Here is a 12,694-nt window from a genome sequence, read left to right as displayed (position 1 = left end):
GGGGCTACAAACCCCAAGTCTGGCAATCACCACATTTTCTCGGTACTCTCTCTGACCAGCAGGGGGCAGTTTGGTCAGATTCACTGATGCAACTGAAAACCTCAAAACTTTATTTACTCACTGGATCATTTATGTCCGACTTTTTCAGCTCCGTATACCTAGAATGTGGGGCCAAAGCCCGGTTTCGTTAGCTCTCACACCACAGTCCAAGGACAGGACGTAGTGTTAAACCCTGTTGAGGATCACGTTTAAAAAAACAGGTCGCCTGGCAACAGACCCTAACTAGAAGGTAACATAGTAGAGCTGGCACCTGCAGAAAAGCAGATCCTTGCCCAAACCTACCGCTGGGATTTGCTCCAAAGACTTCAGAAATGTACTTGGTCAGTGTCCATGTCGGGCCAGAACGCGTCTTTAGACAACATAGACAGATCGGCACTTCTAGAGCGTTAACTTTTGGTCTTATTGACATTGTTTTGTTGCGTTTTATCCTCCTTTTTAAAAGATTGTTCGATGTCAACCGGCGGAGACGCCGTTGCCGTTTGACCTAAACCTGACCCCGACAGTAACTCTAGCTCCCGCTTTTTCAGCCAATGAGGAGCTCAAGTGTCGCCTTCACCTCGCAGTCAGACATTGCCGTGTTTGGGAGGTCATCCAAATATTCCCGAAGAACGTCATCTTACAAAGGACTGAACATTTATCCTCAGATGACTTTTCAAGGAACTGCACGCTCATGATCCAGACTTTTGTCCGGTCTAAGTAGTCCCCCCAATCTTGTTCACTCGATCCCTTCATTTAACCTCAAACGTGGTCCCATCTTCGCAGAAATTGGTAAATTAGCCTTTGCGTTAGCTAGCATATCTATTTTACTTCTCCTTTAGGGGGTTAGTGCTTTCCGTTCTGTCCAGTGGTCCACAAAAAACTAGTCCTCTGGCCAGATCCTGGTCTTCCAAAATTCAACATCCTTTGGTGCCTGGTTTTTCCCTCAAGAAATACTCGTAGAAGCACAACTGTCTTCATTTTAAAGGTCCATCTTCAGTTGGAAGAAAAAAAAAAGGTTGTGAGGAAAAGTTTTTCTTCAAGTCGTCGCCCGTGTTTAGAATCGAATATCAGTTTTCGAATATGTGGCGTGTGGAACTCCAATGAAATCTAAGTGGGATGTCACTCATACTGCACAGCCGGTGAACTTCTTTAGCTTGAAATACCTCCGATACCGCTGCCTTGCCGCTTTTACGTATGACAAGATCTGTTTTGAAGTTTCATCTCAAAGTTCTTTGATGCCGCTGCGATCGGGTTCGACTTGAGTTACGGTACGTTCCCGATATTGTGTCACGAGATTCTCCGAAGCGGAGAACACCCGTTGGTTATTTTCGTAGAGAAGCGACATGTTGAAGAATCACACTCGAGCGTTGTGTGGACGAAGCCTCCATCAAGACGACGCTACACTCTGTTTTGCACTAAAGTAGCGACTGTACGACTTTCACGCTGCGACCGCGAGACAAAAGATCAAACTTTAGTCCGAAGTTTGACCTCTGGACGCCCACCTGCTGTGTGCCGGACAGTTGTGTGTCTGCAGGGCGTCGGGAAGCTTCAGTGCCTTGCGAGTTAGATTTTACTGGCACATTTGTCAGATTGCGGAACGACTAGAATGTGGCGATCGTTTGTCAAGTCTTTTTTTTTTTACGACAGATCCTGCGTCCGTCGCGGCAGATTTTACACGCGGGGCGTCGGGTTGTCGTAGTAGCAGCAGAAACATTAGCAACCATTTTACGAAGAGCAACTGAACGGTCGTTTTTTAAAATCTTAGTTTGAATTCATCTTTGTTATCTGAAATTATGTGAATGTATTTTTCTAAACCTCTGTACTGCAATAAAAGTTTATATTTATAAAACAACAACAGCTGTTTCATTGATCTTGTTAATGCATTTTGGCTCAAAAAAGTCATTAAATGAATAGAAAAATAGCTTTATTATAATTAAAGAATTGTTTTTTATAATTATACACATTATTTATTGTAGATAACATTTTTTATAAAACATTAAATTACAGTGGGAAAACGATTATTGTAAAAAATTGATTATTAAGACTCTTTAAATTTATCAAATTCAAATAATAAAAACATGAAATTATTAAAATAGTTGCAATTTATTTTATTCATTGTATAAAATATACAAATTTAAATGTGAAAATAAATCAAGTAACTTTTCATGGGGCATTAATGTATAACATTATATATATATATATATATATATATATATATATAAATAATTTTAACAAAACATCTTACAATTAAATTATTGAATCTAATTTAAAAGTTACAATTCTTTGTTTTTTAGAGAAAAAAATATTTTTTGCTTTAACAAAAATAAATATAATGTATCATGAAGCAAGGCAATAAAATATGAAATAAATAATAATTGAATTAGCAATAAATGGAGTTAAACAACTAGAAAAAGAGAGTTGGAATTATTATGTCATTAGTTGTCTCAAAAATTATTGTCAAATTAGTCAAAATAAAGTGGAAATTATATACAATAAAGTTGATAAATCAATTTAAAAGGTACATTCTATGATTGGGTTGATCCAAAAATCTAAACCGTAATTAAAAAACATAGGAAGCGAAACACTGAGAAACGCATGAAAATGGGAAGAAATGGAGCCGCAGCTTTGTTGACAACTGTGGGAACAACAGGCCTTAGGAGAGCTGGTCATAATGTTATGGCCAGGTGACGTCAGCACCTCCATAAATCAAAGTTTGAAAAAGTCCTCAGACTCTCGGGTGAGGTGGAGGGGGCGTAAGGGGGGTCATAATCTACAAACCTGCGTGATGGTTTGCACATGCAGACAAGCTGGACTTCATTAGTGTCCCTCTCATCTCAGACCGGGAAGTCAAATAAACAGCAATGAGATTTCCAGAGAGGACCTCCTCCATGGTGGGGGGCTCTGCGAGTGTTGGGGGGTCTCTGAGTGAAAGGGGGGGAAGGGGTGGAGGGGGCAGACAGAATCTCACACACACCTCTGGAGCAAAAAGGAAAACAAAAAAAATCTGTTTTAAAGTGCGACAATCAGCCGACAACACACTGAACGCGTAAACATACAAAATACACAAACGCACACTAAACCAAGGATACACACACACCGACAATATGCACAAACACATCTATACTGGACCTGTACACACGCTCAGATCTACAAAACAGAGTCTGTTTGTGCGCTCACAGAGGAGTGGGGGGTGGGGGGGGATAAAGTTACCTGCACAGGTGACCTGGCGGCCGTGGATTAGCTGATTGTGAGGTTTCGAGTGTCGCCTCTGAAATATTGAAGAGCCACAAGAACAGTCCAGAACAAAAAGTCATTCGCAGCAGCAGCAGCCGCTCTCACGGGGAGGTGCAGAGGTGGAGCTGTGTGTGTGTGTGTGTGTGTGTGTGTGTGTGTGTGTGTGTGTGTGTGTGTGTGTGTTGTTTTGCCTTTTGTCTATTAGTGTATGTGGTGTTTATGTGTATAATAGTGTGTGGGTCTGAATTGGTGTGTGTATGTAACAGTGTCATGCTTGTGTGTATCGGTGTGCTTGGTGTATATTAGTGTGTCTGGCTTTTATATGTGAATTTTTGAAATAGTGTGTGTATGTATTGGTGCACCTGTGTATTGCTGTGTGTATAGTGTTTGCGTGTGAATTGTAGAGTATGTAATAGTGTGTGCATGATAGTAATGGTTTGTGTGTAATACTGTTTGTGTATTTTAGTGTATGTTTGTAATAGTGTGTATGTGGGTGAGTATTACTGTGTGTGTATTGGTGTGTGTTTGTGTAAGTATTGATGTGTGTGTAATAGTATGTGTGGATGAGTGTGAATTAATCTGTGTGTGTGTGCATTGCAGTGTGTGTAATAGTGTGTGTGTGTTTGTATTGGTGTGTGTGTGTCCTATTATGTGTGTGTTTGTTAGTGTGAGTTCTGGTGTGTGTGTAATAGTGTGTATATTAGTGTATGTGTGTAACGGTGTGTCTGTATTTGTGTTTGTCTTTGTGAGTATTGTGTGTGGAATAGTGTGTGCATATTGATGTGTGTGTGTGCATGTGTGTATTGGTGCATGTATTATATTAGTGTTTGTGTACTGTAGTGTGTGTAATATTGTTTAACGCATATGCGTATTTGTGCGCGTTTAAGTTCTGGTGTGTGAGTATCACTTTGTGTGTGTATTGGCGTATGTGTGAATTAGTTTGTGTGTTTACAATAGTGAGTGTGTGTATTTGTGATGTATGCGTGTGTCGAGGAGTGAGTATCTTTGAGTTGAGTGGATCATCAATGAGTCGACATTGAAAGTGTAATATTCCAACAGAACGTTTCAAAACATTATGACCACCAACCACATATTTAATAACCGCAGTGGTCAGTAGCTCAAAGGTGGTCTAGAGACTCACCAAAGGGGTCAATGGGACGTTATCCAGCATCATGATCAAGTCCACCACGGCAGCAGATCTTCAACATTTCAGAGTGTCGTTTGTGTAACACACACTTGTGTGTCTCCAGAATTCCTTAATAAAACACTGACCTTTAACCTCCGCGACGGTTTCAAAGCTCACGCAGCAGCAGACTGCAGCCACGTGTAACTCGAACCAGCTAGTCGGGGACACTGCTGCTCCACTAATGAGAGGTGAGAGGTCACCGGACCCTCCACTGCCGGACCGGCTGGTTCTGTCCCTCTGGTTACGTGACCCACAGGAACCTCCGGAACAAAAGGTACACGGGCGACACAAACACGCACCTGTCGTGTGTCTCTCTGCAGCGGTGGCGCCCCCTCTCTGCGGGCGCGACAACAACATCCCATAATAGTCCCAGCTGTGCTCGTCTCCGGGGTGATGCTTGCTCAAAGGAACGTCTGACGCGGGCGGCGTGTCCAGGGTCCTCTGAGGACCCGTAATAGTCCTGTGAGGTGAGACTCGAGGTTCTGACCCGGATCAGGGCTGACGGCTGATAATTGTGGCTCCACTTAACGTCACCGGTTGAGGGTTCAATTCCCGAATCGGCCTCAGTTTCCTACAAGTTCTCGAGCATGTTGCTGAGCTGTGGGTGAAGTAGATGTTCCCTCAGCCAGAGTGCGGAATCAGAAGAAAAACTACATCTGAAGTGAAGGGACTCACTGTCGCCCCCTGCTGCCCTCAGAGCCAAACATGACGGTGCTGATCCTCATCCTGCTTGCTACAGTAACCGAGTTCCTAGACCAGGACCAGGCTCTTCTCTTGAGTCCAGGACGCAGGACTGTGGTGTGCCTGGGAGCCCAGGTCTTTGACTCACTCGTGGCCCTGATCCAGGCCAGCTGAGAAATCACTTCTCTGGATTCGGGGGGGGTTGGGGGGGGGGGGGACGTGACGGCGCCTCCTGCAGGCAGTCTGAGTGAGATTTAATCAAGACGACGGTATTGATGAATAATGTGCGGTGGTCACATGACCGCTGAGGTCACTTCCTGCGTCTTGACAGGAAACATCAGTCATCGAGCTCACACTCTAACAAGCACCGGCGTACACACTTAACTCACCCACTCCAAAACACACACACACACAATCAGAACACATCAGCACAGGCACGATAAAATACACACGTATTCAATCACACACAAACGGCAGGTTCATAAAAGCCCATACGCACACACTAACACACAGCAGCAGACACGCAACTATTCTGATAGTTTGTGATGAATTAACATTATTTTACACACACAAAAAAGAACATACACACACATGCATTTCTACAAAAACATCTACACTTAAGCACATACACACATGCACCAAAAATGTGTGACACAAGCAGACTATGAAATATGAGGACTATAAAAATGAACACACTGACTGACACACACACATTAAAAATTGATATAAAGTGCGCAAACACACAAGAAAGCACACACTTAATGCACTCACAAGACACACACAAATGTAAATGACACAAGCAGACACCAAAAGTTGGAACACCACGCACACACACACCTACACACACTGCCGCACACACACACTCAGAGTGATATCCTACACGGGTCTAGTGTTACCTCGGGAGGGTGTGGAGGGTTCGGGTCTGGACGGGCGAGGGAGGGAGGTTCGAGGGGGGACATCTTGAACTAATCTGGGCCGCAGGCGGCGCAGCTTCGATGGTAGAAACCTGAGACGTCGTCACCGAACCGGACCCGCGCGCCTTCGCACGGACGGAACCGCAGCAGCCGAACCACGCCATGACTTAGAAAAAAAAAAAAAGGTTCGCTTCCGGTTCTGATACGATTTACGTTCACACTTTGCAAGTAACGTAAAGTGGCGCAGGTGACAAACAGGTGAATGGACCGAAACCAACACAATTTAATTTCTTCATTATTATATATTTTTTCATTCTTTTTTATTTAAAATATATGTTATTATTGTTGTTTTGAATGTTCAACTTCAAAAGTAATTTATTATCATTATTTTTGTTTGTTTTAACATTGTGGTTAATTTCAATTCACAGTCGTGTGGTATTTACTGTTGTTCTGTTGATGTTGTTGATATTTCCATCACATTTGTTGTCATTTCAAATTTTCTTTAGTTATTTTTGTTTAACTTATTTTTGTTTAACTCCTATGATAATGCTGTCAGAGCAGATAATGTGTTTTGGATTTTTAGTTCTGATGCATAAACGATTTTGACAACATTTTTGCGAAACTATTAAATAATATAAATTCCAAATCCAAATAATGATAGGTTAAGGTTAAGGTAGAACTTTATTGAAATTGAATTGAAATTGTTGTTTTTTTCCAAATTAGCCACAGCAAATACAGCAATTTTTCATAAACAATAATCAATATTATTTATTATAATAAAATTAATAATAATAATAATGATGAATTATTTGTTTCACATTTCTGTTTGTTAAAGGATCAACATATATTCTCACGCTTTGTATTTATATATTTTCTATTTGTATCATTCATTTAAATAAACTGAGGTTGTTGTTGGCTGGAGGTCACGTAACTGCGGTAAAATAAACACGCATATAAAATGTATTTCTGACTGGTTTTTTAGCTCCGGTGTCATTTTCGGGAGCATATTGGATCGGCTCTCGGGTTTCGGGCACCGCTGCAGATAAAGAAACGTGATCCAGGCTGGAACCGACAACTGCGCCAGTGTCGCTCAGAACTCATTTGCTAATGGATCCGTTTCCAGTTTCACCTGCAGAGAGAGAGAGAAAAAAAACAGTGGAGCCACCGAGGTTCAGATCCCAAGACCTTCACGACCCGGCTCTGCTGACGTCACAAGACAAGAACCAACAAGAGGGTTCTAGGAGAAAGTGTCCCTACAGAAGCTTGGGTTCACACGTGTGCGAGCGAGCCATGTGCTATAAAGAGGTGTGTAATGGTACACAACGTGAGAACGTCGTTAGTTCATTATCTCACCTCGTAAAGTGGACAATCTGTTTGTGATCAAGATGGCCGACGTCAACAAGGAAAACAGAGTTCAACGTTTTTTTGGCCTTTTGCTCTCTTGCACACACCATCATGACGCTTCTCAAGAACCTTCTTAAGCTCTATCGATGTTGAGGACTGGAACACATCAGATTATCCAGCAGCTTTGAAATTCAAATGTTCGCTTTAAAATGTCTTAGAATCCCTCGTAAATCCGGCGTCATCGGCAAAAGCTTTCAGACTGAAGTGTAAAACCAAGAAAATGTTCCATGAAGATTACCTCTGTACAAAAAGTTCCCCTAAAACTGATTTGGAAAATAACACAAATCCAGGATCTTCTCGTCAAAAATCTTCCTGGACAAGAAATGAACTTCAAACTCAAGGGTTCGGTTAAGAACCTTAAAGTGTAAAAGTAATCTTATTGGAACTCTAGTTACCTAAACAATAGATGTCAGATTTAAGAACTTGATGTAGACAAACAAAAGAACCTCCAAAGTCCAACAAGAAGTGTTGACTAGACTGCTTTAGAGGGCTCATAAGAACCTTTAAAACTCTAAAGCAGTTTAGTCAACACGTCATGTTGATTCAGGTTCTCTTAAAAAGATTATCTGGAGTGTGTTGACTGTGTGAAGTGTTTCACTCGTGAACTATGACCTCAATTGTAATAAAAAAAAAAGTGTCGGTTCCACAATCATTTAACAAAACAAAGTCAATGAAGTTATCGATCCTAAGACCTTTTTTAAGAGAACTTCTGAGCTCTGGTGACTTGATGTTTGTAAACTTCTGTGAGCAACTTAAAAGTGTTTTAGTTTAAGGTCAACTTAGGTCAACGACGGAAAACTGGCAAAGAAAGAACCTCTTGTGGTCCCTGCAGGACATGAACGGTCCCCGTAAAACATACACAGCTGATCACGATTGTTATACAATGATGATGCTAACGGTTAGCATAGATGGATGCTAACGGTTAGCATAGATGGATGCTAACCGTTAGCATAGATGGTGAAGAACTGCACGTGTTTACGCTGTAACTGAACTCTTGTTAATAAAGGAGGGAAGAGAGTCGGGTTCTTCAGCAGAGGTGCATCTTCAACTATACATGTAGAGGAAGAACAAACTGTTATAAAAAGTGTAAGAGAAAAATATTTTAATTAAGTTAAATTAAAGTTAAATTTAGTTAATAGTCCAAATAATAACAAAACATACACAATTTTAAATCAGTTTTGTAAGTAGACCAAACATCATAAAAAAAACGGAAATGTAATCATAATAATAATAATATAATAATAAAGGCTGTTAAAAAGGTTTGCTAAGCCAATGACAAAATGTTTTCTGAAGCTAAATACTACATTAAAATAACTGAAGAATGGAGGTAAAAACTTTAACATAAATATCATGAATCAAATTGTGGGGGAAAAAGAGCAACAACAAAATAAGATCATGTTAAAACCTTGAAATGGATAAATATTTAAATAAATAAAAAAAAGAGATTCGAATTACTGTGAGTGTTGCCAAATAAACGAAAAGTTAAAAAAAAATATCTTAATATATGTTATAGTCATAAAGTATATATATATATAAAAAAAATAAACTACAAATAAACAGTTGATTACTGTAAGTTCAGAAGGAAAGATCTTCATGGAAACTCTGATGAACGAGTGAAGAACAGAAGGTTCGGACGGAGGTTCGAGTCTGCGGGACTCAAATGTGATGGAGGAGGTTCTGCTGGTTCTGGAGGCTGAGCTCGGTATTAACGGGCCACTTTCAAGCGTCTGTAATAATTGATTAGTGTTCAGAGGGGGTGAAAGGGGGAGGAGGGGGGAGGAGGGGGGAGGAGGAGGAGGGCGAGGCTCCGGTTTCAGCTCCTGACGCTCCTCTGGGAGGAAGCGGAGCCGCAGACTCAGACCAGCTCCGGAGTCCTGGCGCAGGAGGATCAGAACCAATCACGGAGGCGAACGGGCTCCTTCAAGCTGCTGCGGTACCGAACTGTCCGACGAGCGGAGCCCACGAACCGGGTGGTGGATCCAGTCCTATAGCCGCGAGACTTTCTTGATTCTTTTGGATCGTGCGGGGAGGAGGTCCGGGTCGGAACCATGTCCATTCTCCCGTCCTTCGGCTTCACGCAGGAGCAAGTGGCGTGCGTGTGCGAGGTCCTCCAGCAGGGAGGCAACCTGGAGCGACTGGGCCGATTCCTGTGGTCGCTGCCCGCCTGCGACCACCTCCACAAGAACGAGAGCGTCCTGAAGGCGAAGGCGGTGGTGGCCTTCCACCGGGGGAACTTCAGAGAGCTCTACAAGATCCTGGAGAGCCACCAGTTCTCGCCGCACAACCACCCCAAGCTGCAGCAGCTGTGGCTGAAGGCGCACTACGTGGAGGCGGAGAAGCTGCGGGGGCGGCCTCTCGGGGCGGTGGGCAAGTACCGGGTCCGGAGGAAATTCCCGCTGCCCAGGACCATCTGGGACGGCGAGGAGACCAGCTACTGCTTCAAGGAGAAGTCCCGGGGCGTGCTGAGGGAGTGGTACACCCACAACCCGTACCCGTCCCCGCGGGAGAAGCGCGAGCTGGCCGAGGCCACCGGACTGACCACCACGCAGGTCAGCAACTGGTTCAAGAACAGACGGCAGCGGGACCGAGCCGCGGAGGCCAAAGAAAGGTACCGAACCCACTTTCACGCCCGAGTTTGCGTCGACACCGAAAAAACACCGTCAAATAGTTTCTTCAAAAAACACAAAATCTACCTTGAATATATCTTCAAAAACACTAAAACACAGACAGATTTATTTGCTCAAATAACACGTTTATTTTCACTGCGATTTTCATAAACGTAACCACAAAAATTCCCTATGTTTTTGTATGTCAAAGTTTCTGATTCTAAAAAATATATATTTCAACTCATCGACTGTAAGCGTGGCACGCGTGTTTTATAACAAATACACATCAAGAGAGCGCGTGCATTGAAGAAAAAACAATGTTCAAAAATAGAATTTTGGGTGTAAATTAGAAAGAGAAATAAATAGAAAAAAGAGGTGAAGTCGAGGTCATATTTGTTTTCATGCCGATGTTGTTTTCAACGTTTCGAATTTAATCGCGTTAATAATAGAACGTGTTTTATGTGTTTAAAGTTAACATAATTGTTTTCATCATTAAAACACAGCGTTTTAGAATAAATTAATCTCCCGTTAAGTGAGTTACATAATGCCAATTAAATAGGGGGTGACGTCATCAGAGACAAGGAAATATTTTAGGAGAATACACGTCATAAAAATATATTTTGTAAAAATAATGTTTTTCTAATTCTAAACAAGAAATTTACTTTCCGTTCAACACTAGATCATTCTTGTTTGAACATCAAGTGTCAGATGAAAGTTGTTGACAGTCACACAACATAAAAGCTTTGTTATTTTTAAACGCATCTACACGTCAAAAATACAGCACACTGATTTTTAAATACACCTCAAGATGAGTCGACATTATCTTTATTTTATTTTTTATTAGACATTTTTCTTATGAAACCATTTTGGTCGTTTTGGGAAAAAATAAATGAGTTAAAATACGAACTTAATTAAACATGAATTATAAATGATTCACATTTTAATAAAAACCCGTTAACCGAAGTATAAATTTATATGTTTTAACTAAAATAAATATCAAGAAATGTCATTTTTTTGTTGGACAAATGATAACGTTTTTTGCCAATTTGAATTAATAAATTCAGACTTCAGGTATATTATGGCTATAATTCAACACACGTTTATCTGATCATTGAGGCAATGAAAACGACGTTAAACTGTGTATTTAATTGTGATTAAATAAGTCGTATTATTTATTTCATTTCGCACACAACATATACATAAATTAAACAAGATAACTCATAATTTGATGAATGGAATTTGTATTTAAAATAAAGCAATTAATTTAAAATGAAAGTACATTATTTTTAAAATAAAACGTCAACAATGTTTTCAATGTTTTTGCTATAATTGACGTTCTAACTCTGATTTCCTCCCACGCTCAGGGAGAACAGCGAAAACAGCAACTCGGGCGGAAACAAACAGAACCAGCTGTCCCCGCTGGACGGAGGAAAGTCTCTCATGTCCAGTTCGGAGGACGAGTTTTCGCCGCCCAACAGTCCGGACCAGAACTCAGCAATGATGCTCCAGGGCGGCATGGGCCACCCGGGGGCCGCCGCCTACGCCATGCCGGGCCTGGGCGGCCCGCAGCCGGTCCACGGCATGCACGGACACCCGCACCAGCTTCAGGACTCCTTGTTGGGACCTCTAACCTCCAGCCTCGTGGATTTGGGCTCTTAAACGTCACCCCGACCGCCGAGCACGTGTCCACAGACTCTTGAGTATGACGTAGTAGCTGGTGTTATGACGTAGACAATTTGGGTTTTTCAACAATCGATGCGCTTAAAACACGAACTTCGTGAGACTCGAACTGGACTTTTAATTTATGACATTTTGTTAAGATGGAGGAACGATCTAGATTTTAGTTACAATAAAGTGACGTCACAGGTGCCTGCGTCTGTCTCGTTTCTGACGATCCACTTATATTATCGCGAGATTAAAAAGTGGCGTCAATCACGTCCGAGCTAGATGAGAAGTCCACATTCTGACGGACCCGAACCGAGCCAGAAGGACTCCTGCCGATCATCTGTATCCGTCTGTTTTCTTTGCGAACTCACAGTTGGTTCAGTCGGTTCCGGGCCATAGAGATTCAGAACCAGAACCGAGGAGGAGGAAATAGGCGAGAGAAACATAAAAGAAAGGAAGACATTCATATTAGGATTGAAGGTGGAGATTATTTGGATACAGTTATACATTTATTAAAATCAAATTAATACTGAATTAACGTCAACTTAAAAGTGACAAAACTTGAGTTAAATAAACCAGACTTCAACACACAAGCTTGGATGGGAAACAATAAATTAGAAAATAGTTAAACTACACTTAATACCCTCAAGTAAAAATAAAAACTCTCTAACTAATCATTACCTTAATCAGGTAATCAGACTAATCCTAACTCAAATCGAAAAACAACTTATTATTTATTTAATTTAAAAAGAATTACAAAGCAAAAGTGTTTGGTGGTGGAAAATGGCGACTTAACAAAACTTAACAGTCGTTTGAGTCTAACTCAAGTTGGAGCATGAGAAACTCTGGGTCACGTGACCGATCTGGCAAGACAGTTTAACTTAACTCAGTTGAACTAACTTGGACTTTTGTTGGCTTCACTTCAACACATTGTTCTAGAGCTGAAGACTTTCAGCTACAAAGTT

At 41.5% G+C, this 12,694-nt stretch overlaps 1 protein-coding gene across 1 annotated transcript; it reads left to right on the top strand.

Annotated features, from left to right (window-relative positions):
- The first annotated feature begins 9,322 nt into the window (after positions 1 to 9,322).
- six1a (SIX homeobox 1a) lies at positions 9,323 to 11,933 on the top strand. Its single transcript, XM_087780132.1, has 2 exons — positions 9,323 to 10,066; positions 11,429 to 11,933. Exons 1-2 carry the CDS (start codon positions 9,507 to 9,509, stop codon positions 11,721 to 11,723), a joined length of 855 nt encoding a protein of 284 aa, XP_087636258.1. The 5' UTR covers positions 9,323 to 9,506; the 3' UTR covers positions 11,724 to 11,933.
- The last annotated feature ends 761 nt before the right edge of the window (positions 11,934 to 12,694 follow it).

This window comes from Callionymus lyra, chromosome 18 (assembly GCF_982586985.1).
Source record: "Callionymus lyra chromosome 18, fCalLyr1.hap1.1, whole genome shotgun sequence".
NCBI classification, from domain to species: domain Eukaryota; kingdom Metazoa; phylum Chordata; class Actinopteri; order Syngnathiformes; family Callionymidae; genus Callionymus; species Callionymus lyra.
Note: the sequence above shows the minus strand (reverse complement) of the source record. Positions and strands in the feature narration are given on the sequence as shown.